The following is a 27,007-nucleotide window of genomic DNA, read 5'->3' on the forward strand; positions in this document are numbered from 1 at the left end:
GGGTGGAGGAGGCAGGGTGCGCGGTAGGGGTGGAGGAGGCAGGGTGCGCGGTAGGGGTGGAGGAGGCAGGGTGTGTGGTAGGGGTGGAGGAGGCAGGGTGAGTGGTAGGGGTGGAGGAGACGGGGTGCATGGTAGGGGTGGAGGAGGCAGGGTGCGTGGTTGGGGCGGAGGAGGCTGGGTGCGTGGTAGGGGCGGAGGAGGCAGGGTGAGTGGTTGGGGTGGAGGAGGCAGGGTGCGTGGTTGGGGTGGAGGAGGCAGGGTGTGTGGGTAAAGTGCCTGGTCTCACAACCCTAGCTCCAAGTCCTGCCCTGACACCTGGGTGTATGACCCTAGGCAAGCCACGTTACTTCTCTGAGTCTCAGTCCTCCCATCTGCAAAATGGGGACCAAACACGTAGCCCATGAGTGTTTCACCTAGCTGCATGGTCATCATTAGGATGCGTAATAGTCATAGCAGGTGTCTGGCCCAGGCAGGCATGAGTCAAAGGTCACAGAATTGCCCACAGCATGTGTGGGAAAAGGTAGGGGTGGGAAATGCCAGTGCCAGTACTTACTTTAGGCATGGTCCCAATGCCTAGAGAGTACTGGGCCACTCCAGGTGCCACCTGAGGGCTCCCCACCTGCAGGACAGAGCCAAGTTCCCATCCTAGTTCTTCCATGTTCCCACTCTGTGGCCTTGGGAAAGTGACCTGCCCCCTCTGGCCTCCATTTCCCCATCTAAAAATGGGCATAGTCATGCTCCTCTGAAGGACCCAGAGCCCAGCACACAGTTGGCACCCAGGACTCACTCACCACAATTCTGACATGCGTCCCAGCCTAGCCGGCACGCCCTCCCCACCGCTCCCCTCCCTGGCGCTCCTCTGAGCAACTCACAGATGATTTATACTTCAGAGGACGAATCAATACAATATACGGGCAAAGACATCTTTAATCTTTGGAAGGGATTAGTCTACAAGGTACAGCAGCCTCTTTCTACCGGCCGCTCAATTCTGATTTCAATTTGGCCAGCTGGAGCGCAGCTCTCTCTCTCCCTTTCTTTTCACCTGCCAAAAGACGTTCCTCCAAATCAAATTTCATTTAGCAGGATGCGCAAGGAGACCTAGCTGCCTAAACTGCCCCAATCAGGCCCCCAGGGGGCTGCCGCACACTGGCATGGGGCGGCCTTGGGAGGGTTTGGGGACATGGGAGGCCCAGCCAAGCAGGAAGCCAGGCCCTCAGAGATGTGTGGCTGGTGCATGGGGAATGGCAGGCACTGTGAGGGGTGCCTCTGCCAGGACAGGAGTGCCCCAAACTGAGGCACTTTAAAAAAATCTTCAGTAGGCCGAGAGCAGTGGTTCACGCCTATAATCCCAGCACTTTGGGAGGCCCAGGTAGGTGGATCACAAGGTCAAGAGATCAAGACCATCCTGGCCAATATGGTAAAACCCCATCTCTACTAAAAACGCAAAAATTAGCTGGGTGTGGTGGTGCACACCTGTAGTTCCAGCCACTCGGGAGGCTGAGGCAGAAGAATCCCTTGAATCCAGGAGGTGGAGGTTGCAGTGAGCCGAGATTGCACCACTGCACTCCAGCTTGGTGACAGAGTGAGACTTCATCTCAAAAAAAAAAAAAATCTTCAGTAGACTGACTTTTTTTCTAACCACCCAATACTTGATGTTTGTAAAACAAGTAAGCAATAAGTTCACCTTCAGCCAAAACACAATGGCCAGACCCCACCCCATCCCCTGTCTCTCCTGCCCCTTCAGGTGGTGTGTCCATGTGTGCGCTTGTGTGCCCCTGTCACACCCTAGCACTTGCTCAGGGGCTGGCCCCCGTGGGTCTCAGCGACCACGCAAATGACAGAAGACAAGAGTACAGAAACAGGTGAGACCCCTAGTCCTGGAGCCAGCGCGCCTGCGTTCCATCCCTTCTCCACCTCTTACTCGCTGTGCGTCCTGGTGCCAGGTATCATTCAGCCTCTCTGCACCTGAGCTTCCTCTCCTGCAAGATGGGGACAAGACCGCATCTACCTCAGAGGGCAGGAAGGACCGCCCGGGACAGCAGGTGCTGGGCACAGAGGGAGGCCTGCATGAGCACTGGGGGTGGCTTCGAGGTCCCTCGGGGCAGGGGCCGAACAAACTGAGCACTGAGACTCAGGGGCCCACTAACTCTTCCCCCATCCTACGCCTTTGTCCCCAAATCCTGCAGAGGTCATGCCTTAAACACAAAAGACAGGAGGTTTGTTTGGGGAAGAGTTCAAGCCACAGAGGAGGAGAGGACCCAGCAGAGCAGGGTGAAAGGTGCAGCCAGAGGGAGGGTCCTACGTCCTGGGTCTGAGCAAAGGAGAAACGGACAAGGCTTAACCCCTTGGCAGGTGACTCCCACCTAGCAGGGCCGTGGAGCCGGGCCCCTGGCTGGGTCTCTGCTGCTGCTGGTGCCCTGGGAGGGCTGGCTGCATGGGCTGCCGCTGTGGGCATCTGGGGGCGGCAGGCGGCCCTGGGCTGGGGACCTTCACCTGGGCTGGTGTGGGCCAAGAGGGGACAGCTCCTAGGGGCAGTCCAAGGGCCCAAGGGAGGCGCTGGGCTCTGGGACTCTGACACTGACTGCCACGGTCCCTGGGTGCTATCGCCAGGCCACCTGGAGGTGGGAGTGGGGTGCTGTTCACCTCTGCTTCCTTTTGCTCTGCCAGACTGCCAGAGTGGGGAGTGGCCTGGAGCCTCAGCCACCAGTCAGTGCTGACCCACTTCCCGCCGCCCCGCAGCCCCCTCCACCAGGTAGAGGCACCCAAGCAGCTGCAGCTGTACAATTAAAGGGGCTTATCCGAGACTTATAGCAGGATTATGACTGCAGGGTGTTACCAACGGCTGGCTCTGGACACTCTAGTCTGTAGGAAAAGCAATCGGAGTCCTGAGGCCACGAGGGTATAAATATACAGGCACTGGGTCTCAGGCACTGGCGAGCCGTGTAGAGGCAGGGCCTAGGGAGAGACCAGGGGCAAGGCAGGGGGGCCCTCTCTGCAGGAAGTGAGTCTGCCAGGAGGGAGAACGGCCTCCCTGCTTCCTCCACACCCCCGCAACAGGGCCCCGAGGTAGTCACAGGCAGCATCCCTTGGCCCCACAGCTCCCAGGAGCTGTCCCCTCTTGGCCCACCCCAGCCCAGATGGAGGCCCCAGTCCAGGGCCGCCTGCCGCCCCCAGATGCGCACAGCGGCAGCCCACGCAGCCAGCCTTCCCAGGGCACCACCAGCAGCAGAGACCCAGCCAGGGGCCCGGCTCCATGGCCCCACTGGTGGGAGTCACCTGCCAAGGGGTTAACCCTTGTTATCGGTCAGCCGCTTATCGCTGGGACACCTGAAAGCTTTATCACAGAGCCTCTGAGGACAGCAATTTTAGGGAATGCAGCAAGCTTAATGCGGGAAGGTGGCAGCGGGGTATGAGGGGGAGACCTCGAGGGTAATAAAAACTTGCCAGAGCCCCTCAAACCCCAACCACAGGGACTTCTCCACTGACGTCCAAAACAGCACACGCCTCCTGCGGCCCCTCCACCCCTCACCTGCACCACAGACAGGTCAATTTTAGGGACTCCAAATTCATTCCTCTGAGGGTCTGCTTGTCTGTCTGCCCATTTCCTGAGTCCAACAGCCCCCTAGACAAGGTCCCTGGTCCCCACCCATCCCATCCTCTGCTGTGAGGAGAGCAGCTGCCCCGCAGGCTCCCGCACCAGGGATGTCAACAGTCCCCTCATCTGCACACCCAGGTCTGCAGAGGCTCACACCTGCCCTGCACGCGAGGCACCCAGAGCCGGGCAAGCCCGTGGGCCAAACCACAGTGCTCAAAGACGAGGCCAAGGCCCACTTGGCAGCAGCCAGGCAGTCGGAGTCCAAATCAGGCCCGGCCAGGGGCTCTCTGGGGGTCAGTCACTGTGCCGGGATGCCCCCGAGCTGGCGTGACCCTGCGGCCAGGCACTTGACTCACCGTCCTCACGGGACTTCTGGATGAAGGCCTCCACACCACTCTCGCCATAGCTGCCCTCTGAGGCCACCGTGGACACGTAGTTCCACTTGAGGGCACGGACGATGTCCACCATGGCCTGGGCCTGGTACGTGTCCGAGGGCACCACGCGGGAGAAGAAGTCGTAGCGGCTGTTGTCACTCAGGTCTGGCGCTGTGGAGGCGTAGCTGATCTGGGGTATCTGGGGGGCGAGAGGGGCTGCTGAGGGTGGCGGCTGGCCCCCACCCTGCCCAGCCAGCCCCATGCCCCTACACACCAACCTCCCTCTGGTCCCCACAGCCTTAGGACCACCACAGCCCGCCCCTCCCCATGGGTGCTGCCACCTCCTCCAGAAAGTCTCCCAGGGGCCTCCCTGGGGTCCCCAAAGACACCCTAACCACACACACGCACACACATACACACGTACATACACCACACACACATATACCCTGGGTGCCTCAATTTACACGAAGAACTCAAAGATCCCAGCCCAGGAATAATCCCCACGTGTGAGATGATTCAGCCTGGAGGCGGGGTGGGATTTCGGTGTTGGGAGGGGTCCTGAGGGGTCATGTGGTCCATCCCATGTCCCTAGGCGACTACTCTGGTCAGGACCCAGAAGACCCTGTCCCCATAGCTCTCTGCCGGCTCAGGCTCCTTCCTCATGCCCTGCTCAGAGGAGACAGAGCCTCAATTCCAGCCCCCGGACCCCCACTCCACCCCCAAGGATGGAAGCCCAGGAAGCTAGCAGGGTGGGCTTCAAGAAGTCCCTTCTCTGAACTGGGGACACTGAGCCCAGAGAGGCACCAGCCTGCTGGGTGCCACAGCCCCTCCCAGACAGAGTTGACCAGGCCCCTGCCCGGCCCCAGGGCTTTCCAGTCACAGGGAACCTTCCTGCCCCACAGGCCCCAGCTGGGCCCTCCCCAGGTAGATGCGAGACTCAGAGCCCCTGCCTCCCGTAGATGACACCCAACCATCCCCAGGACAGGGAAGGGGTGTGGTCCCTCTCTGCCCCACCTCTCCAGGGCCCACCCACCGCTTTGCTCTCCTGCCTGGCCCACTTGGCCCACAGGGACTCTCCCTCCTATGTGCCCTCTGCCCGTGCAGTCGCCCAGGAAGGTGGAGGTGGGAGACGCACAGTGATCCGGGCTGGTGTAGAAACTAACATTTTCTGCCCCTAAGGAATCACTCAGATTCAATCCCGGCCAAGAAACCTGTGGCCAGGACTTCTGGCCCAGTGGCAACCGTGGGTGGGAAAATGTTCCTAGGACAGGAGGGTGGGGGTGACCCTGGCAAGTGGTTGCCCACTTGGCCAAAGCCTAGTGTGTCCCCATCCCCAGAGCCCACCTCCCAGACTGGTCAGCTCCCCTTCCTCAGGACAGGGGGCAGAGGCTCTGCCGACCCAGAAGCTTCCCCTCAATATCCTGACATTCAACTCTATTCACTTCAGCAAAGCCGTTCCTGAGCACCATTTAAAACACTCACAGAGCTTCCTTCTGGTGGGAGGAGAGGAGCAAGCAAGCTAACAAGTGACCGGGACCATTCTCCACAGCAATGAGGCCTCATGAGGGGACAGGACATCAGGGCGGCAGGTGGCAAGGCCGGGAAAGGCCTCTCTGGGGAGGCGACAGCCGAGCAGAGCCAGCATGAGCAAGGACGGGAAAGTGTCGGAGCCCGGGAGCGGCAGGTCCCAGCAGGTCCCTGGGGAATAAGCTTGGTGTGTGGGTGGCCGAGCAAGGGGCCTGTGTGGCTGCAGCAGAGCAGGATGGGGAGAATCAACGCACAGTAGGTCCTACAGCCTCTTAATACAGGGACAAATGACAATAAGGAAGTTAACTGGGGGCAGTGAGGGTCCACCCTCCCCTTAGAATGGCCACCACCAAAAGCATGTCCCAGCTCAGCCCCCCAGCTGACCTGCTCTATGCCTCCCCTCTGGGAAAGGCCCAAACCACTGGGACCTTCAGGGGTGAGGGCGCGGGTAGGGGAAACAGCTAACTGGTTTTTTGGATTTTCTCAGCAACTGAGGGTTAATTCCCAAACCTCTCACTGAAGCTCTTGTGGTCTTTATAAAGTGGCACGTACTACATTATCCACTGGCACTGTTTGTAACAGCAAAACTCTGGAGGCTGGGTGCAGTGGCTCACGCCTGTAATCCTAACACTTTAGGAGGCCAAGGCGGGTGGATAACAAGGTCAGGAGATCGAGACCATCCTGGTTAATAGGGTGAAACCCCATCTCTACTAAAAATACAAAAAAAATTAGCCAGGCGTGGTGGCACGAGGCTGTAATCCTAGCTACTCAGGAGGCTGAGGCAAGAGAATCACTTGAACCCAGGAAGTGGAGATTGTGGTGAGCCGAGATCGCAACACTGCACTCCAGCCTGGGCAACAGAGCGAGAGTCCGTCTCAAAAAAAAAAAAAAAAAAAAGAAAGAAAGAGAAACTTTGGAAACAACATACATGTCCATCAAGAGGGGATTGTTTAAAGACATTCCAGCCAGACAAGGAATATTACATAGCTGTGAAAAGGAACGAGGCCGATTTCCAAGCACTGTTCTGGGTGGGTCTCCAAGATATTGTGGGGGTAAGAACAACAGCAATAAGGGGGCAGTGTGCAGGTGGCAGCCGTTCACTGTGTGGAAGGCGAGGTGCACACTCACTGCTCCGAAAACACACACACAGGCGCTGCCTCAGGTGAGGAAGTCGGGTGGCTAAGACAGGTTCGGGCAGGGACCTTTCACCTTCTACCCTTTGTAGGTTTCCAGTATAGAAACCATGCCCATCTACCACCCATGTGGAAAGCAAATCACACCCATCCCCGAATCTCCGTGCCGCCCCTCCTGCTCCACCAGCAGTGACTGAAAACCAGCCCAGTCCTCTCTGCCTCGGAGAACACTTCGCAGAAAACCAGCACCCTCTAAAACTGAGCTCTGATTGGATATTTCTTAATTCATTTTAAGGTTATTGTTATTTTGAGCTCTGAAAACGGTATTCGAGTCATGGCTGGTTTGTTTTTAAGGACTCTCGTGTTTTAGAGTAGTTTCTCAGCCTTCACACTATTCCCACGGCACAGGGAGGTTAGTTCTTTGTTGCGGGGAGGCCCCTGAGAGGCCAGTGTTTGGTTTACCTCTCTCTGCTCGCCTCTGCTGGGCCTCAGCCAGGAGCAATCATCACTTGCCTGCCTCCACGCCCCTCCTCGTCAGTCTTGGCCTGACTTCTGCTGTTTCTTCCCACCAGGCCTGAGCTACCCAGGAGGGCAGGAGGCCCACTCAGGTTTCCAGACGTGCTCGACCCAGGCCTCACAGCTGGAGGCAGATAGAGACAGAGGACTCCCCAGATGAGGTGGCTCCTTCTCACTCGTCTCTATTCCTCCTTCCAAGCTCCAGGCCCAGGTGGTGCTCAGCACAGGTGGTGAGCAATGGATGGACGGATGGATGTCCGGGCATCCGCTGTGGTACCAGCCCTGTTAGCAGCCTTCAGATCCTGGCCCACATCCAGAGTCAGGCCCTGGGGCGCTGGCCCTGGCCCCATGGCACACACTCCACTCCCCCAGAGGGTGGGGGCCCAGCATGTGCTCCTGCGGGACCCGTGTGTCAGCCTGCAGGAGAGTCCTGCGCGCCTGACTTCCAGAGCCCAGGGGGAGCCCTGGCCCTTCCCCCAACAGTTCCTGAGATGGGGGTGAGGGGATCACAGGCTCCTGAACAGGGTCCCCGGGATAAGCCAGCCTCCTGCTGTGTGTCCACCTGCCAGCCCCTCCTGCCCGCTCTCCCCCCAGCCTCCCTCCTCAGCTCCAGGCCTTCCCACATTTCCTAGGAAGACAGTTACAAGCAGATATTGGGGAGCTACACTGCTGAAGTTCAAATCCCAGCTCTGCCTGTCACCGGCTAAAAAGAAACTCGGGCAAGTTACTTCACACCCCCCGCCACAGGCCTCAGTTTCTTCAGCTGCAGAATGGGAATAATTACAATAGCTGTCTCCCAAGGCTGTGAGGGTCGCCTGAGGGAAGTCAGGCAAAGCACTCAGAACAGCGCCTGGCAGGCGGTGAGCGCTAAGGGTCAGCTCTTAGGGGAGCTGCTGTTCCTCCCGCTGAACTTTCTCTGGCAGCAATCACCTTCTCTTGCCTCTCTCTGACTTTACCTCCTAGGACTCTCCCTCTCTGCTGGCCCCTCCCACCCGAGCTCTCTCATTGTCATTGTCATTGTCACAGGGACATCATGGGAATGCTATCGGTCTCTCCAAGGCTCTCTTGCCGCAGCCTGGAGTGGAGGAATGGGGAGCAAGAGGTGTCAAGGGCCACCATGGGGCCACCACAGGCGGGCAGGGAGCCACATCTTCATCTAAGCAGGTGACTGTGACAACCTGGCCCATGTGGGGCTCTGACGTCTCTTCAACTCCCACTGTCTCCGCAGCCCAGCCTGAGCAGGAGGGGGACGCAATTTACATTCTCCTCAGAGAACGCTCCTCTCCTCTACCCACAGCACCAGCGGCGGGGGGGGGCGGGGGAGGCAGAGGTGCCCGCCCCAGTGCCAGCTGCTCCATCTCTCTGCCTCCTTTGCTTCCTTCACCCAACACTTTGAGCACCGACTGTACACCGGGCACTCTTTCAGGTGCTGGGGACACAGCACCTTGTGTCACGCACTCATGGGGCAAGAGTCGGAAAGAGCTCAGATTCCAGCAGCCCCTGACCAAGCACAGGCATCCTGCTCCAGGTCCCTCCATCTGTCCCTTTTACCTTCCTCTTTGTCTATCTTCCTCCGTCCCCAGAATCTATGACCTCATCTCCTGCATCCAAATCCCCCTGACTCATCAAGGCCCAACTCAAATGTCACCTCCTCCAGGCAGCCCTCCCCGAGCCCTCATCCTCCAGAGGGGGCCTAGCCTCCCACAGCCCTGAATGTGGCTGCTCTAAGGGCACCAGGCATATCCTCCTGGTGTTACTATTCTCTGCCTACTTATCAATTCAACCGGCCCTCTAAGCACCCCACCTTGTAGGGCAAGGCCACGTGGAGAGATGCAGAGGTGAACCAGACTGATCCCACCAGTCAGTCCCCACTGCATCCTGGGAGACACCAGTCACCAGGCAGAAAGTGCTCCACCGTCTGGGCCCCTGCAAAGGGGTGGGTTGTACGGCCCCCTGGAGTGACACACAGTGTGCCTGCAGCTGCCACCCAGGAGAGCTTCAGTGGAGGTAAGGGGTGAGTGACTGAGGGGTGGGAGGATGCATGAATAAACCCTTCTCCCTCTCCCTCTCTCTCTGGCTTCTAGAGTGACAAGGAGGTCCATGCCACGTGGGGAAAGACAAAAGCTGCTTCCCGGCTTAAGCAACAATGAAGATGGATTCCAAGTACATCTGAGTGAGAGAGTGAGAGAGAGAGAGAGAGAGAGAGAGAGAGAGAGAGCACGCGAGCACGGGCTACAACATGTGTCCTGAGCACATGGTGCCCCGAATATTCACTCATTTATTCCTCCTACAAAGAGGCATGGAGCACCCACAGCCTCCAGGCATAGCTCTGAGGGCTGGGATGGACTGTGGACAGCTGCCCTCAGCGGGCTCCAATCTAGACGGAGGTAGGCCATGCAGAGGTGCATCATAAGCTTCCAAGTCTGTTAGATGGGATGAGGAGCCAGGAGAGAAAAGAAAGGAAAGGAACAGGGGAGTGTTACAGAGAGTGGCCAGAAGACACCCCCCTCACAGGGAGATGTCTGTGTCAAGACCCCCAGCGAGGAGGGGTATTTGAGACCAAGAGGTTTCAGGCCAACGCAGCAGCCAGTGCACAGGCCATATGTGAATATGTGAGCATGCATGCCTGTGTGAGCATGTGTACGTGTGTGGGAGCATGCATGCCTGTGTGAGCATGTGTGCATGTGTGCATGAGCATGCATGCCTGTGTGAGCATGTGTGCATGTGCACGGGAGCATGTGTGCATGTGTGTGAGAGCATGCATGCCTGTGAGAGCATGTGTACATGAGCATGCATGCCTGTGGGAGCATGTGTACGTGTGTGTGAGCATGCATGCCTGTGTGAGCATGTGTACATGTGTGTGGGAGCATGCATGCCTGTGTGAGCATGTGTACGTGTGTGGGAGCATGCATGCCTGTGTGAGCATGTGTACATGTGTGTGAGAGCATGCATGCCTGTGTGAGCATGTGTGCCTGTGTGTGCGAGCATACATGCCTGTGAGCATGTGTACATGTGTGCATGAGCATGCATGCCTGTGTGAGCATGTGTGCATGTGTGTGGTAGCATGTGTGCATGTGTGTGAGCATACATGCCTATGTGAGCATGTGTGCATGTGTGTGAGAGCATGCATGACTGTGGGAGCATGTGTACATGAGCATGCATGCCTGTGGGAGCATGTGTACATGTGTGTGTGAGCATACATGCCTGTGTGAGCATGTGTACATGTGTGTGGGAGCATACATGCCTGTGTGAGCATAGGTACCTGTGTGTGGGAGCATGCATGCCTGTGGGAGCATGTGTACATGTATGTGGGAGCATGCATGCCTGTATGAGCATGTGTACATGTGTGTGGGAGCATGCATGCCTGTGTGAGCATGTGTACATGTATGTGGGAGCATGCATGCCTGTGTGAGCATTGTGCATGTACATGTGAGCATACATGCCTGTGTGAGCATGTGTGCATGTGCATGTGAGCATACATGCCTGTGTGAGCATGTGTGCATGTGCGTGTGAGCATGCATGCCTGTGTGAGCATGTGTGCATGTGTGCGTCAGCATGTGTGCATGTGCATGGGAGCATGTGTGCATTTGTGTTTCAGCATGCATACCTGTGAGAGCATGTGTACATGTGTGTGGCAGCATGCATGCCTGTGGGAGCATGTGTCCATGTGTGCATGAGCATGTATGTCTGTGTGAGCATGTATGCATGTGCATGGGAGCATGTGTGCATGTGTGTGTGAGCATGCATGCTTGTGTGAGCATGTGTACATGTGTGTGGGAGCATGCATGCCTGTATGAGCATGTGTGCATGTGCATGGGAGCATGTGTGCACTTGTGTTTCAGCATGCATGCCTGTGGGAGCATGTGCACATGTGTGTGAGCATGCGTGCCTGTGGGAGCATGTGTACATGAGCATGCATGCCTGTGGGGGCATGTGTGCATCTGTGCGTGAGCATGCATGCCTGTGTGAGCATGTGTACATGTGCGTGGGAGCATGTGTGCATGTGTGTGTGAGCATGCATACCTGTGTGAGCATGTATGCATGTGCATGGGAGCATGCATGCCTGTGGGAGCATGTTTGCATGTGTGTGTGAGCCTACATGCCTGTGAGGGCATATGTGCATCTGTGCGTGAGCATGCATGCCTGTGGGGGCATGTGTGCATGTGAGTGGGAGCATGCATGCCTGTGGGGGCATGTGTGCATGTGAGTGGGAGCATGCATGCCTGTGGGGGCATGTGTGCATGTGTGTGTGAGCATGCATGCCTGTGGGAGCAGGTGTGCATATATGTGTGGGCATGCATGCCTGTGGGAGCATGTGTGCATGTGCGTGGGAGCATGCATGCCTGTGGGAGCTTGTGTGCATGTGTGTGGGAACATGTGTGCAAGTGTGTGAGCATGCATGCCTGTGGGAGCATGTGTACATGTGTGTGTGCATGCATGCCTGTGGGAGCATGTGTGCATGTGTGTGGGAGCATGCATGCCTGCGGGAGCATGTGTGCATGTGTGTATGTGTGAGCATCTGTGAGCACATATGTACATGTGTATCCAGGCACACACGTGTGCTTAGTGCCTGGATCTGCCCTCAGGCTGCCCCAGGCCCGGCCAGCAGTGTCATGCAACCAGCCCAGGCATGCTGATCCTGGCTGACACACAGCCGGTGACCCAGAATGCCCACAGCTCCAGCTCTGGGTAACTGGCTCCCAGAACCACAGAATCCAAAAACCCACTGAGGGCAGCTGGTCCACATCCCACACCATCCAAAGGTGGAAGGGGGAGGCTGGAGGGCAGGGAATGTGTCCCTCGTCTCAGAGCCCACCCAGAGCACAGTCCTCAGGGTCTCGGAAGGCTGAAGCTTTGTTCAAGACTGTTCAGCTCAGTCAGGGCTGACATCCCCACCACGACCCCGACAAGGCCGGGTGTGCCCCAATCCAAGTGACCAGACATCCAGGGTCAACTTCACAGACACCCCAGGGGCTCCCTGACAAAACCCACAATCCTCTTCCTGTGACCTTTTCTGTTAAAAGTGCGTTGGCTTTCCTCCTCTGCCCTAATGCCTGGCACAGCACATAAGTGCCCAGCACCCATTGGAGCCACCCTGCCCAGGGCTGTATGACCTGGCTTCGCTAACCAGCCATGCCAACCTTAGGCAATCAAGTGAACTCTCTGGGCCTCAGTTTCTTCCCCATAAAGTCATCACAATCAAACAGAGAGGACCACATCAGCAAATACACAAAAAGCGCTTAGAACAGGCCAGTACATGGGGGTGCTGGGCAAATGCTAGATATTCTTACTGGAGAGAAAGGCAGGGCTGGGACCATTGTGCCCATTTTGTAGATGAGGAAGCTGAAGCTTGGAGAGATGTTAGTGTCCTCTGAGCATCCCCACCAAGAGATGTCAGAAACAAGGTGACAACCTTGCTGCTTGGGCCCCTGCCCCCACCCTCCTGGGCATGACCTCCAAGCCTCTGGTTCTTCCCCACCCTCCCTGATGACTCTGCTCTTTCTGTTCCATGAACAGGCCAGGCCAGGCCGCCACAGATTGAGACTGGGATCTTGCAGCCACCTCTGGCCACCAGCCTAGACCCAGCCAGAACCCAGGCAGACCTTAAGATCCCCACCCTCAGCTGGGCGCGGTGGCTCAAGCCTGCAATCCCAGCACTTTGGGAGGCTGAGGCGGGTGGATCAAAAGGTCAAGAGATCGAGACCACCCTTGGTCAACATAGTGAAACCCCGTCTCCACTAAAAATACAAAAAATGAGCTGAGCATGGTGGCGTGTGCCTGTAATCCCAGTTACTCAAGAGGCTGAGGCAGGAGAATTGCCTGAACCCAGGAGGCAGAGGTCGCGGTGAGCCGAGATCGCGCCATTGCACTCCAGCCTGGGTAACAAGAGCGAAACTCCGTTTCAAAAAAAAAAAAAAAGATCACCACCCTCTTGCTCCCTCAATCTTCTCACCGGCAGCCCCTCTCGCCCAGGGAGCAGGGGACCCTGCACTGGGCAGCACAAGCCCCAGGCTTGGCTGCCTGCTCCTTGCCCTTCTGATCCTTGCCTGCTTCAGGCCCTCTACCACCCGGCTCTCAGCATCAGCTGTTTGCTTCGCAGATAAAAGCCAGCAATGCTTTCAGGTACATGAAAGCTGTGGCAGACAGGAATGTGTGGCTCAGAGAAAGAGGAGGAGAGTGCCAGCTTCCGAAGACCCTGCCTGCGACATCCCCCACCCTGACCCCTCAGGGGCCTGAGTGGTGTATCCGCCCCCGCCTTGGGCCTTAGCTACAGAGACATGGGGGTCCAGAGAGAGGAGGTTGCCAGCTGCCCTTCCCTTCCTCCCTCCCTCTGCAGGTTGGGAGCAGGTCTTACCTGTGCACCCAGTAGGGCTCCCTTCTCAGAGCACCTGAGCACCCCCTGGCTGGGTGCTGGGGACACAGATTTAAATAACACTCAGAGAACCAGCCTACTTGGGGTCTCAGACTTGTGGCTGGGAGAACAAAGATTCCCCCAATCTCCCATGGGCAAGGGGAGAGCCATGGGGTGAGGGGAACAAGGGCAGGGCCTGGGAACCGGCCTGGCTGCTCAAAGAGCACATGCTCCCACAGGCGTGCATGCTCACACACACATGCTCACACACACGCCTCCCGGGCCCCGCCAAGGAGGGTAGGACTTTTCCAGGAAGCAGGGGAGCTGTGGAAGGAGCCTGATCGGGATACAGGGGGTCAGAATGGCCCTCAACCTGCAGGGAGGGAGTCTGGAGAGGCAGGCCTGCAGCCCAGGAGGAGGCGGTGAGGGCACTGTAGACCCAGCAGCTGACCCTGCCTCAACTGGGACAGGGGCTTCGGGTGGAAGGGAGGTGGTCAGCAGGCACGTGGGGGAGACTCGTGGCATTGATGATTCATTACATGTGGTCTCAGAGAGAGTGGGGACCAGCAGGGGTGCAGGGAGGCAGCAGAGGGAGCAGGGTGGGGCCAGCTCACAGAGAGAATCCCAGCAGTCCCTGGCCTTCAGCCCTGACCAGGCCCACCCCTGATGCGCACCACTGGGTTCAGGAGCAGAAGGCTAGAGTGACCCAGAAAGCTTGGGACAGCCCCACGAAGGCCTCAAACACTCACACACCCTCCATGGAGCTGCCCCGTCCCCAGTGACCAAAGAACAAGAGCTAGGGGAAATGGGGTAGGGGCACCTGGCAGGGGACTGGGTGGGCAAAACTGTTCAAATCTTTGGAAGGAGCAGGACAGGCCCCAGATCGGGACGCTGTCCTTGCCCCAGCGCCTCCTCCAGAGCCACACACTGGGCCCTTCCTCTTCAATGCTGCCTTCTCCGACACCCGCCAGAGCCATCTGGGCAGCACCGGCCCCTTCCCCACAGACCCTCCAGGAATTCGAGTCAGGCCTGCCTGGGCACTCACCTCGGGACTCGATGCCCTCATTAATCAGGTCTATTCCTCTGTTCTGTGGAAGCAGACCAGCTGCCAACTCCTGCCCTGACCAGCCGGTCACTTTGGGGCCTGGCCACGTGCCCCGTCTGGCCCTGGCTGCCGGCCTGTGCCCCAGTGCAATTGATCCGTCTGCAAGGGCCCACCCTGGGCCAGCCTGGACTCGGCCTTCTTCCTGGCGGCTGGGCCAGCTGCAGTCACCACCCCAGGGCCCTTGGCCTCCCCTGCTCTGCTCCTCCCCCAGGCCTGGAGATGGACCTCCCCTCTGCCCAGTTCCAGGATGGCCCTGGCCCTCCTCTGCCCCTGTAACCTGTGCCCCCTGGCACAGCTCCCTTCCTATCCCACCATGACCTGCAGTTTCCCCTCTGCGATGAAGAGTGTGCATCAGAGGGTCCTAGGCTGCAGGCGCCATCATCAAAGACAGCAGAACTGGCCTTGAGGCCCCTTTGCCTCAGCATTGGTCCCTTTGTCTCAGCTGCTGCTGTGGCCACCAGCCTCCCCACATATACTCTCCCAGCATCTACCCATGCTCCTCAGAAACTCTGTCCACTCATTCATTCATTCACTCCTTGACTAGGGTTTACTGAGCACCCACTGAGTGCTCTGCATGATCCCTGCCTTCCCGGAGCTGACATCCTAGCGGGAGAGACAATCCATAGTAAGTGAGTACACACAGAGCTAATGCTGGGTGCTGGTCAAGGGCCATCAGCCAAACACTTCCAGCTCGCCACCTTCCTGGGGCCTCTTGAAAAGTTCTGGACAATGAGCTGGGAGCAGACCACGCCTATCCCTTCTGGCCCACGGCACTGAACTGCAGCCGTGAGACCTACAGGATGCACACTTCCTCTGCTACTGTGAGCAATAGAGTCCTGAGCAACGTTCCAGCCCAGCCTGGGTCCCTGAGCAGAGCGCCCAGCCAACCCCTATAGACATGGAACACGGCGAGTGTTGACCTGACGCTCTTTTTTTTTTTTTTGAGACGGAGTTTCGCTCTTGTTACCCAGGCTGGAGTGCAATGGTGCGATCTCGGCTCACCACAACCTCCGCCTCCCGGGTTCAGGCAATTCTCCTGCCTCAGCCTCCTGAGTAGCTGGGATTACAGGCACGTGCCACCATGCCCAGCGGTGGCTCAAGCCTGTAATCCCAGCACTTTGGGAGGCCGAGGCGGTTGGATCACGAGGTCGAGAGATCGAGACTATCCTGGTCAACATGGAGCTGACGCTCTTTTAAGCCCCGGAGCTCTGAGGGCTGTTTGTTGTGGCAGTGTTGCCTCGCCTGTGCTGACAGACACAAGGAGTGGTGAACACTAGGCTCCAGCTCTGGAAGAGATGGGAATGACTCTTATTTATCTCCACCTCAAGGGCCTGGATGCGTCAAGTTCACACTCATCACAGGCTGGTTTGGGCAGAATTGTATTGAATTAAATTCATACACACACACGCAATCCTTATCATCTTGAGAGCTAACACTTATCAGGTACTTACTATGTGCCAAGAACCATCCTAAGTAGCTTCTTGCACCTTAATACCTTCAATCTTATAATAGCCCTATGACGTGGGCCCTCTTATTCTCCCTATTTTTCTGAAACGAAAGTACAGAGATGTTAAGTAAGTTGTCCAAGCTCACACAGCTAATGAGTGGCTGAGCCAGGATTTGAACTCATGGGACTAGCTGCAGAGCCCATGCTACTGTCAGGTAAAACCTGTCTCCTCCTTACACGGTGGGCCTATACATGCGTATGCATTTACACATACACATGCAACATCTACACACAGACACTGAGAATCTGAGGGTGATGCTGCAGCCTCTAGCGACAAGGCCACCCACATCCTGTGGGGCAGGCTCCTCAGGGCAGCAGCAGGAAGACCAGCCCTGCTTCCTGTCCTTGCTGAGCCCCCACCTCCACTGCTGGCTGTCACACTAAGGGCTGAAGTGGCCCATCTGTCTCCAACACAAAAGATTGGGTGGGAGCCCCGGAAGGTTGTGTAAAATGGCTCTGCTTTGAGCAATAGTTAATTTCTATACATAATTATTAATTTCATGCTTATCGTATGCAAACCTGTCTCCCAGACGAGATGAAATTGATTTAATTAGAAATTCCATCATCAAGCCTTTTGCATCTGAACTTTTAATTAGGATCACCAACCCCACACGAGGCTGACAGAGAGCAATCTTGTGGCCCCTGACTTCTCTCCCAGAGGTCAGGGGTATGGCCAGGACGTCTGGCCCTCCACTGCCACCTGTGCCCTAGTGGACTGGTCAGGGCCCCTCACCAGGATCCTTACCTGCCCTCCACCCCCATGGCACAGCCCTGGAGTCAGAAGGGTCCTCCTCTTTTTTCTCTCAGCACCATCATGGGGAAATAGCTTGGGGAGAGTTTACACCGTCTTGCAGCCAGCAGGAAGGACTGGGGCATTTAAGGTGTGCAGGGGACAGGAGTGATACCAGGCCTCCCCGCTTCCTGCAAAATTCACACACCAGCCTTCCTGTGGGAGCCCCTGCCAGGTGCTAATAACATGCCCTTTATGGCTCAGCTGAGAGCAGCCTGTCAGCATTACCAGCAACACTTGGCATTTCAACAAAGCGTTTTCATGCACAATACCTCTGACCTCATCCCAGCTACTCCCAGCTTGGCCTCACCGACTCGGTTCCAGCCACACCAGCCTCCTTACTGTGCCTTGAATTCACCAGGGCCTCAGGGCCTTTGCACTGGCTGTTCCGCTGCCTGAATGCCCTTCCCCCAGATATGCATGTGGCTCGCTCCCACTCCTCCCTCACTTCAAGATTTTGCTCAAATGTCTTCTTCTCAGGCAGGTCTTCCCTGACCAGTCCCACCTCTCTCCCCTGTACCCCACCTTCGCCCCCTCTGCTTTGATTTTCCGCACAATGATCGCCTGCTAGCACGCTGTATTTCCTTACTTATTTCATTTATCATCCATGTCTCTCTAAAACATCAGCCTCGGGCTTCATGTTATTCCCCGACTGTGTCTTCAGACACCTGGCACAGGACAGGCATTCAGTGAACAAAGGGGGTACCTCGTTCCTTCTCACGGCCAGCCCATGAGACGGGCAGCACAGTGCTGAAGCGCCATCAGCCGGGGAGGAAACCAAGGCCCAAAGCCTCAGGGCCTCACCAAGGTCGCAGAGCCGGTCAGCAGCTCCAATTCTCACAAGGTCTGACGCTGCGCCTGGGTGAGCCAGTGGCGTCTCTCTGCGGTAATCGGGCCACCCACGCCAGTGCCCGGCACACAGACTCTAAGGTCTCCTTCCTCCCTCCCGGGTCCAGGCAGGACCCTCCCTCTGGCATCCCTCGCCTCCTAGGGCCTGTCACACCCTGTCGCCCAGTGACACCCCAGGAGGCAAAGGCTTGGGAAGCTGCCCCATGCCACCTCTCCCCATCCCCCAGGGCCTGCCCAGCCTCTTATCAGGAGAGCAAGCAGGCATTTGGATTAATTTCCAGGCCTGTTCTGAATTATGTTTTCCAGGAGAGAACCAGACAGATGCAGGCAACAGGCCTTTGAACAAATATTTCCCCAGAAAGCGCTTTATTCAGTCCCTTGTCTCACCCTTTTAAATATTACATGTTTTCTTAGGAGCCCAGGAAAAAAGAGGGCCCCGATAAGGCAGGAAGCCGAAGAAGAATAGAGGGCGCGGAGTGGAGCGCCTCGGCGGGGCTGACAAAGGAGGTGGCTTGACGCAGGCTCAGGCAGGGCCGCAGATAAGAGCGCCCCGGCGAGGGGGCAGGAGGGGCGGGCGAGGGAGAGCAAATGCGATCCTCAAATCAGCACTTGTCCTCTTTCATAGGCGAAATGTAGATCAATAAATTACACTCACTTTTTCAGGTTTTACATGCTGACTCGGTAACCCTGTCAACAGTGATCTGTCGGAGGAGGCCGGATGGAGCCAGGGCGGGCAGGGCCAAGGCCCAGCAAGGAGCCCCACGGGGCGCAGCCATGCCCCCTTTTCTATAGCGGGGCTCAAAATCCAACTCCCAGAGGTGAGAAGCTGCCCTGCTGTGACCTTGGGCAAATCACCCCCTCTTCGAGCCTCAGTCTCCTCATCTGTCGCGCAGGTACCATGGTGAGAGCCTGGGCTTTGTCAGGCACTGCAAGGGTCCCCAGGGAGAATGGGAGTCACAGAAGCCTGGAGAGGGGAGTAACTGGCCGAGACGCTCAGAGCCAGCGACAACACACCTCTCTCACACAGGAGGCGGCAGGAGCTAACACAGCCTCACTTGGGAACCCCACCACAGCCCAAGGTGGGGAGCCAGAGCCTGACCTACAGAGGAGAAGCTGCCCCTCTGGGCCTGAGGAGTGTGCCCAGCTCATACCCAGGCCCACCAGTGGCAAGCCTGGCTTCCTCTGTGCCACGGCACTGTCTGTGGGCCAGAACACAGGCACTGCTGTCCCTACATCACACCGAGATGTCCAAGGTGCAGGGAGAGCTGGGGCAGCCCAGGGAGGCTGCAGGACTCTAAGGGGCCAGGTTGAGGGTGGGGCAGGGCAGGCTACCCCAGAGCTGGGATGTGGATCGGGCTGGGCCAGGGCCAGGCATCCTTGCAGTGGGCAGGAGGCGGCAGCAACACGAGGCTCCTGGAGTGTTCGAGGTCATCATAACAAGACTGGCGGCTCGCAGCTAACAAGCACCTACCCTGCCAAGCACTTCGTGTGGATTATTTCACTTCTCCCTCACACGATAATCCCATGAAGCAAACACTACTTATACCTTCATTTTTCAGATGAGGAAACGGAGGCCCAAGAACACATGGAAACAGGATGACAGGCACGTGGTGAAGTGAGATTTGAACCCGGTCTGCCTGACCCCAGTGCCTGAGCACTCTCGCCCCCCTCCCCACCTGGCACACCCCGTGCATCCGTTCCCAGCCTCCTGCCCTTTGCCTATACCATCCCCACACCCAGGAAGCAGCAAGGATGGGGAGCTGAGAGTCCCTGTTCCAGGCCTTTCCCCACCACATCCCTTGGGTTTCAATTTCTGCATCGGTTCAATGGGAGTGTGATGGCATGACCCCTGCCACACTCATGGGTAAGGACAGATGGGCCCCCATGAGGTGGGAGTAACCACATCCAAAAGCCCCTTCTGCAAAAGCTGACAATCCTCACGCAGGCCGTGGAGGGCAGGGGCAGGGCTGGGAAAACCTCAGTGTGGCACCTGGGATGTCCACAACTGCACCCCATGTCCTGATGACCACATCACCCGGAGCACTGAGTGCCAGCAATGGGGTGTGGCCAGGCCGAGAAAATTAACCACGGTGTCTGCCCAGTGAGCTCTCAAGTCAAGTTAATGTGCGGCACTGTGTGTAATATATTACCCTATATTAATATAATATGATATAATGGGATGTATTACCATTATTGAACACACGAGCCGATAAAAGTCACATCACCATCTTTCCGCATAATTTATATCACAGCCAGGCCAGGGCCAGGCTAGCAGCCCCAGGCTGGCAGAGCAGAGCTCCCTGGGGCTCTGAGGGCTTCCACCAGGGAAAGGGGGCCTGAATCCTGAGAGGGGCCAAAAACCAGCTCGGAAGGAGGATGCAGGCAAGGCTAAGAAACCGGCCGGGCTGAGGGTGCTGAGCCTCGGCTGGGGATGCTCAGTTCCCTCTCCCCAGCGCCAGTCCTCACTGCACTTAGCCCTACTGCAGCATTTGACCTGGGCAGCCCCTTCCTTGCTTGGTGGTCCTGCTTCTGGTGCTCCTGGTCCCCTCCTTCCCCTCAGCCTCCCTTGCTGGTCATACTGCCTCTCCCTGATCCGACCCTGGTGGCCCCCAGTGTTCAGCGCTCCCTTCCCTCTGTCAGCCTCTCCACCCACTCCCTGGGGCCTGGCATTGCCCTCTCGAGGCTTCACCAGATCTCACCATGACAGATGAGGAGACTGAGGATTCACCTCTGACCCTGAACTCCAGGCTCCCATCCAGCTGCTGCCTCCCTGGGCCATTCAATGGGTGTCTCAAACTCAGCAGGTTCAAAACTGATGTCCCGACCTTCGGATCCTCCCGAAGTCCTTCCCTGCCAGGTAACTGCTATTCTGCCTTCCAGCTATGCAGGCCAGAGTGTTGAGCAAGTCCTTGAGTCCTCTGCTCACACATCCCAAACCTGATTTATCAGCAAATATTGTTGGCTCTATCTTGAAAAAATCCAAAATCCAACTACAACTCACCTCCTCCCCCAGGACCGCCCAGGTCTGCAGTTCCAGCATCTCTGGCCGGGCTTTTACAACAGGACCCTCAGCCTCCTGCTGCTCTCCTGCCTCCCACACTTGCCACCCCCACACACATGCACAGTGCACCCGCACCTGGCAGCTAGAGGAACCCGATTAAAACCCAAGTGAGATCACATGGCTCCTGTCTTTAAGAGGCTCCCATCTCATAGAGTAAAAGTTACCGTCTTTCAATGGCTCACAAGGCCTTACACGACCTGCTCCATTAGCCCCGTGGCCTCCCTTTCTACCACCACCCTCCCCCTCACTCACACTGCTCCAGTCACTCCAATGTCCACATTGTTCCTCCCAACCGAGCGGGCAGGGGCCCACCTCAGGGCCTTTGCACTGGCCGTTTCCACAGACCGCTTCCTGCAACACCACACCTTTCATTCACGCGTCCTGGTGAGGACTGTCTGCCTCCTGCTGGCACGTCAGTCCCAGGAGGGCAGGGGATTTGTTTGCCTTGCTCACTACTAGAGCCCGGGGACTTAGGACAGTGCCTGGCACCCACACCGTCATCTTGCAAATAAATACGGATGACAACTGCGAACAGGTGACCCTGAGCAGCAGCCGGCTTTCACCCACTTCTCGTCAGGTTTCTTCAAGATTCTGCTGGGGGAAATGTTCTGCTTCCAAAGAGAATTTGAAAACTCCTGGCCTGGTCTGGATGAGGCAATTGAGGAAGGGATGGGCCACAGGTGGCTGGAGGCTGGCCACTCCCTCCACGCAGCGCGGCCTCAATGGCCCTGGGGCAGAGCTGGCTGCTGGGCACCCAGCCTGCAGGGGGTGTCTCCAGGGCCAGGGGCGAGGAGGACCCCAAGGGGTCTTTGTCCAATTCCTGGCTGCCCCCATGGCTGTCCTTGGACACTGGCGGCCCCTTGCTCTGACCTGATCTCTGGTGGTGCCCGCAGGAAGGGGCCCACATACAGGTACTCACGGTAACATTCCACTCCCCCTAGCCCCTGGCAAGGGGAGAGGTGATATAGCCCCATCCCGTGATGGACACATTCAGAATATGCCTCCTGAGCACCCTCTATGTGCCTGGCATCACGGCAAGAACCAGGAAGCTACAGCGAGCAAAAGCAGACAAAGCCGTGTGCTTGTGGTGCTGCATCCAGCAGGAGATGTGGCCTCTCATCAGACCCACACGCCAACACACACAAAACCGCGATGTCCGAGAGGCAGTGGGGATGAGAGCCTGGAACAAGGGCCTGGATCTGGCCAGGGTAGCAGTGGAGGGCTTCCCCAAGGAGGCGGCATTAAGATGACACCTGGAAGATAGGTTGGCAACACCCAGGCGAAGAGGGGAGGGAAGCACATCCCAGACAGAAGAGGCAGCAGGTGCAAAGGCCCTGTGGCCAAGGGCTCATGGCAGGTTCAAGAAACCGAAAGGCCAAACTAGAGAGGATGGGAGACACAGCGTGAAAGGCAGGGTGGGCCCAGGAGACCAGCGGAAGGCGACTGCCATGGTCCAGGTGAGAGGAGACGGCAGCCTGGACCAGGGGTGTCTATGGGGACAGAGAGAAATATGACCCTCCCTCAAACCCTCTGGCTCCCGGGTGTCTCCTCCTCGTGAGAAACAATTGTCAAGCCCTTGCCTAGACACATAGCCCACCAAAAACACGAGGTAGGGCCTGGAGCCAGGAGGCAAGGCCAACAAGATCTCAAGGCCAACTGTGTGGTTCCTCTCTGGGCCAAGTCCATCCCTTCAAGAAAACAGGGCTGCTGCAGGTTCTCTAGCTACCTCCACAGCACAGGCAGGACGAGGAGGGGCAGGGACCCAGCCCAGAGCGGAGGAGAAGGTCACCCTGCCCGGCTCCACCACCGCCACACTCCGCAGCTCCGTGAGCTTGCCACGATGGGCAGACCGGAATTCTAACTCACCGCATGACTCAAACCGGGCGGCCCTCCTTCCTGTGCCCCAGGTTCCTCATCTAATAATCCTAACAGCCGCTATAATAAGAGTTAACAGCTCTCAAGCACTCACGATGTGCCAGGCTCTGCTCTCAGCACTGCTTAGGCATTAATTTATTTAGGCCTCACCAGAAACCTGTTGCAGACAGAGCTGCCAGCGCCTCGCCCAGGGCACTGCTGAGGGGGCTTGCCCAGTACTCAGCGGGGAAGCAGCTGAGCCGGGGCTTGAACCCTCGCAACCGGGCTCTGCCAGCCATCACACTGTGCTGCCTCCACAGGAAAATAAGAATTGGACGGAATCACCTGAGACCCTCTGGCTGTGTCGTGGCAGCCTCCTATGATGCTCAGCCCAGAAATCCAGCCTCCCAGCTTCTCCGGAAGGATGGCAGACCTGGCTTGGGGTGGGCCCCTCCCCCAGCCCTTCTCCTTCCCTCCACTCCTGCGGAGACCTCCCAGTGTCCAGTTCAGTGACCACATGCCCCGTGCCCACAGTGTGCCAGGTGCTGGGATGTGGCAGAGAACAGGGCAACCCCTGCCTCGTATTGAGGATCTGCTTCCGCCATCTCCTGGCTGCCTGCTGAGGTCCCCTGCTCACGAGGGCCACAGCACCAGCCCCCCCCTCCTGCACCGGTGCACCCTCAGGTCTCCCCCAGGTAGAGTGCCTGCGACCCTCACTGAGGTCTGCTCCAGGGCACCCACCTGTGACAATGTCTTCCACCGTCATCTCCCTCCAGGCCACCCCCACAGCAGCCCTTCCCAGTAGGAATTATTACCCACCACCCAGAGTGAGGACCTGGGGACTAGAGAGAAGCTGCCATCCACAGCCACCAGCAGCTGACTGAAGCCCAGGCCCACCAATGACAGATGGGAACCCCACCTCACTGCTGCCTGGCCTCCCTCCTCACCCCCAGCAAGAGCCACCAGCACATCTGGGTCCCGTCCAGACAATGAGGGACAGGCAGGAGATGCCCACAGACTCTCCCTGTGCAGGCTCTATGTGTCCAGCACTGGTGACCTGAGTGGACACTGCTCTGAGAGGGAAGTCCCTCGTGGGTCTGAGCCCGTCCCACCCTGTCTCACCCACTCAGGCCCCTGCCCCAGAATCTCCATAAAAGGCGGAAGGTTGACAAAGCTCTGCCACCACCAACCCAGGCGTCAGTGGGTCCCTGCAGGGGCTGCCTCTGGAGCAAAGCCTGCAGTGGGGGCTGCCACCCCAGTCAGTAGGCACAGCCAGGCCTCCCAGGTGCCAGCAGACAGTGGGCATCTGTAGAGTACATTCAAAGGACACCCAAAGCCCTGCCCAGTCCTCCAAGACCTCCATAATTCCTGCTGCCCAGTCTCAACAGCAGATTTCTGTTCAACCCCCACCCATGTCACCTGGAAGGGGGCCTTTAACCATAGACTCTTAGCTAGGGAGGGCAGGATTACCCGCTATGGTGTCCCTGCCTGGGGAGCCTCTGGCTTCTGCTTGCCTGCCTCCTGCGATGGGCAGCTCACCACTTCACACAGTAGTCAATTCCAGCACCTGCAGCTGCCAGGCTTTCAGGACACTCAGCTGAAGTCTGCCTCCCTGTCACTTTCATGTGGTTTCAAGTTCTCTAGAACCAGAGACCCTGCCTGTACCTTCAGCTGGAAGGGCCTCCAAGGCTCTTTGGCTCTCTGCTCCAGGTACACCCACCCAACAGCCTGCTCAGCCACCAGCCTGCTTCCCTTCCATTGGTGGTCTAGGTTCACACATGTGCACACAGACACATGGGGGACACAGTGAGTCACATGCCCACATGCCCCGGCTCGACCACCACTTAAAAAACGGTGCCCCTTGGGAGGCTGAGGCAGGCGGATTGCTTGAGCCCAGGAGTTCAAGGCCAGCCTGGGTAATACAGCAAGACTGTCTCTAGAAAAAATTACCCAGACGTGGTAATGAACGACTGTAGTTCCAGCTACTCAGGAGGCTGAGGTAGGACTGCTTGAGCCCGGGAGGTCGAAGCTGCAGTGGGCCGTGATTGTGCCACTGCACTCCAGCCCAAGTGAAAGAAGAGCAAGGCCTCATCTCAAAAACAAAAGCCGAAAAAGAAGAGAAATCCACATGGTGTCCCCGGCCCTCCCCATGTTGAAGGAAAGCCCTGGCCCTGCGTGGGCTCCACTGCCTCACTGGCCTCTGCTCTTACCAGCACCCCTGCCACCCACCCTGGCCACACTGGCCTCCTGCGACAGTCCCCGAGCACCCTAAGCATGGCCAGCCTCACAGCCTTCGCATGTGTGGCGCCCTCTGCCAACTGGGCTTTTCCACAGAACGTCCTCCCTCACTCCAGCCGCGTCTCTGACCCAGTGTCACCTTCTCAGAGAGGTTGTTGCTGAACATCTCAGCCACGGCAACCCCGCTCCCTATCCCCTTACCATACCCCTTTTCTGCCCCACCTTATATGACATATCTGTCCTGGAGCACGTGTCTGCCTCAGCCTCCTTGCCATGCCTGGGTGCTGGGCTGGTAGCAACCGCAGCCAGTGAGTCCCCAGGGCATCTGAGGTCAAAGTGGTCCCCTCACCCAGCCCAGGCTGCAGGGCATCTGTCTTGCCTGGGAGCTCTCCTCCACCCAGCCTTCCTCCAGCTCAGACCTGGAGGTTAAGAGACAGCAGGAAGCTCCCCCAAGGGCAGTCTGGGAGTGTGGACAGTCAGAGCCCATAGGAACAGCCTCTCTCCAGGAGAACGTTGTGCCCCACAGGCTGCAAGGAGCCAAGTGGAGACAGGGTGCCCCATGCATGCCCTCAGGCTGCCAAGGCTGAGGGCAGCTCCAGACAATCCCGTCTCGTGCATCTGGATATCAGCTGACAGCAGCAGGGGCCAGGGACGGGGAGACGCACACACAGACCACACATACATACACACACGCACGCACACACGCCAGGTTCATGGTCTGAGACAGGCAAGAACACTCAGGCACACGGCACACAAGTGCACTGAGCATCCCTGGACACCCCCACCCCACATGCATTCGGGAGCACCGGCTCACATAGGTGTGCCCACACGCATATGAGGAGCTACTCCCTGAGTCCCACACATACTTTCCTGGACACACAGTCACAGAGCTCTTGCTGGTAAGTATACATACACCCAGCGGTGCGTGCGTGTGCACACACACACACACACAAACACACACACAGAGCACTGGTGGAGGCAGCATGAACAGTGCATTCTGGGGAGCACAAGAAAGTATTCATAACCCACCCCAGATCTTGCCACCCTGCCCAGCCGCCCGTCAAGCAGTTGGAACTCTGAACTGCCCACAGTAGGCAGGAAAGTGCTGTCCCCCATCAACACCCATCAGGGGACAGCTTTCTGCAGGGCTGAATCCTGCCCTTGGGGGAACCAGCCTGGCAGGGGCAGCGCTCAAGGTGGGCAAGAGCTGATGGCCCAGGAAGGGGTCAGAATGGGCAGTGCCAGGTGGCAGGGGGAGTGGAGGAGGATTAAGGTCGCTGGGCACTGGCACCAGCTTGGGGAAGCCCAGAGGCTACCTCCCAGGATACCATGGGCTGGAGTTCACACCACTGCCCCCTCCTCAGTCACCAGCTTGTCCAGGAATTGGCACTGCTTGGGGGAGGGTGCCCAGGCCAGGTGCACCCCGACCTGTTCCATTTCCTGATTGTCCAGATCTTATTGAGGTTTCTCAGTAAGAAAAGGGAGCCTTGCCCAGAGACTCTGAAATAGGGAGGCCTCCTCATTCACCCCAACTTGCACCTAAAAAAACGTAGTGGAAGGGAGGACATGATCACTCCCAGAGAGCCCCGCTCCAGCTCAGGGAGGAGAAAGCAGTGTCTGTAATTTGTTTTAATAATCCTGCTGAACTGGGAGAAAATTAACAAATGAGAAACCAGCTTGAAATTAATCAAACTTCTCCCTGTCCATCCCCCCACCTTCCATCTTAATGAAGGTTATTTATCCAATGAGCGATAAAACACAGAATTAAATTAAACAGGCCCTTTCTTTTCCTCCTCTCCCCCGCCCCAGGGAGGCAGCGTGTCCCTGCTTACAGCTCTATAAGCCACGCTGGGCTGGCGGCCATGGCAGACCCATGATTCCTGGACGCCAATCAGAGGGGTTTCCCAGAAGGAGCCCCTCAATTAGTGCATTCCCTGTTTGGGTCTCACTGCCAGCTTTCTGCCGAAAGTATGAAAGGCAGTTAACTAAACCACCCTCCTGAGGTAGGAGGGAGGAAGGTCCCTGTTGTTGGGTCTTATCTGATGCAGCTAGGGGGATTCACCAGTTTCTCTGTGGGGGAGAGAAGGGCCTGAATGTGGAAGATGG

At 57.5% G+C, this 27,007-nt stretch overlaps 1 protein-coding gene across 8 annotated transcripts in view; it reads right to left on the reverse strand.

The window, feature by feature from the left end:
- The window catches only part of GRM4 (glutamate metabotropic receptor 4), a 125,356-nt gene that overhangs the window by 62,742 nt on the left and 35,607 nt on the right, over nt 1-27,007 (reverse strand). For all 8 annotated transcript variants that reach the window (XM_074397919.1, XM_074397917.1, XM_074397921.1 and 5 more), the window contains exon 3: nt 3,952-4,168. In XM_074397919.1, coding sequence (XP_074254020.1) covers nt 3,952-4,168 — 217 coding nt within the window. The remainder of the gene's footprint in view (nt 1-3,951; nt 4,169-27,007) is intronic.

Source organism: Saimiri boliviensis, chromosome 4, assembly GCF_048565385.1.
Source record: "Saimiri boliviensis isolate mSaiBol1 chromosome 4, mSaiBol1.pri, whole genome shotgun sequence".
Classification (NCBI taxonomy): Eukaryota; Metazoa; Chordata; class Mammalia; order Primates; family Cebidae; genus Saimiri; species Saimiri boliviensis.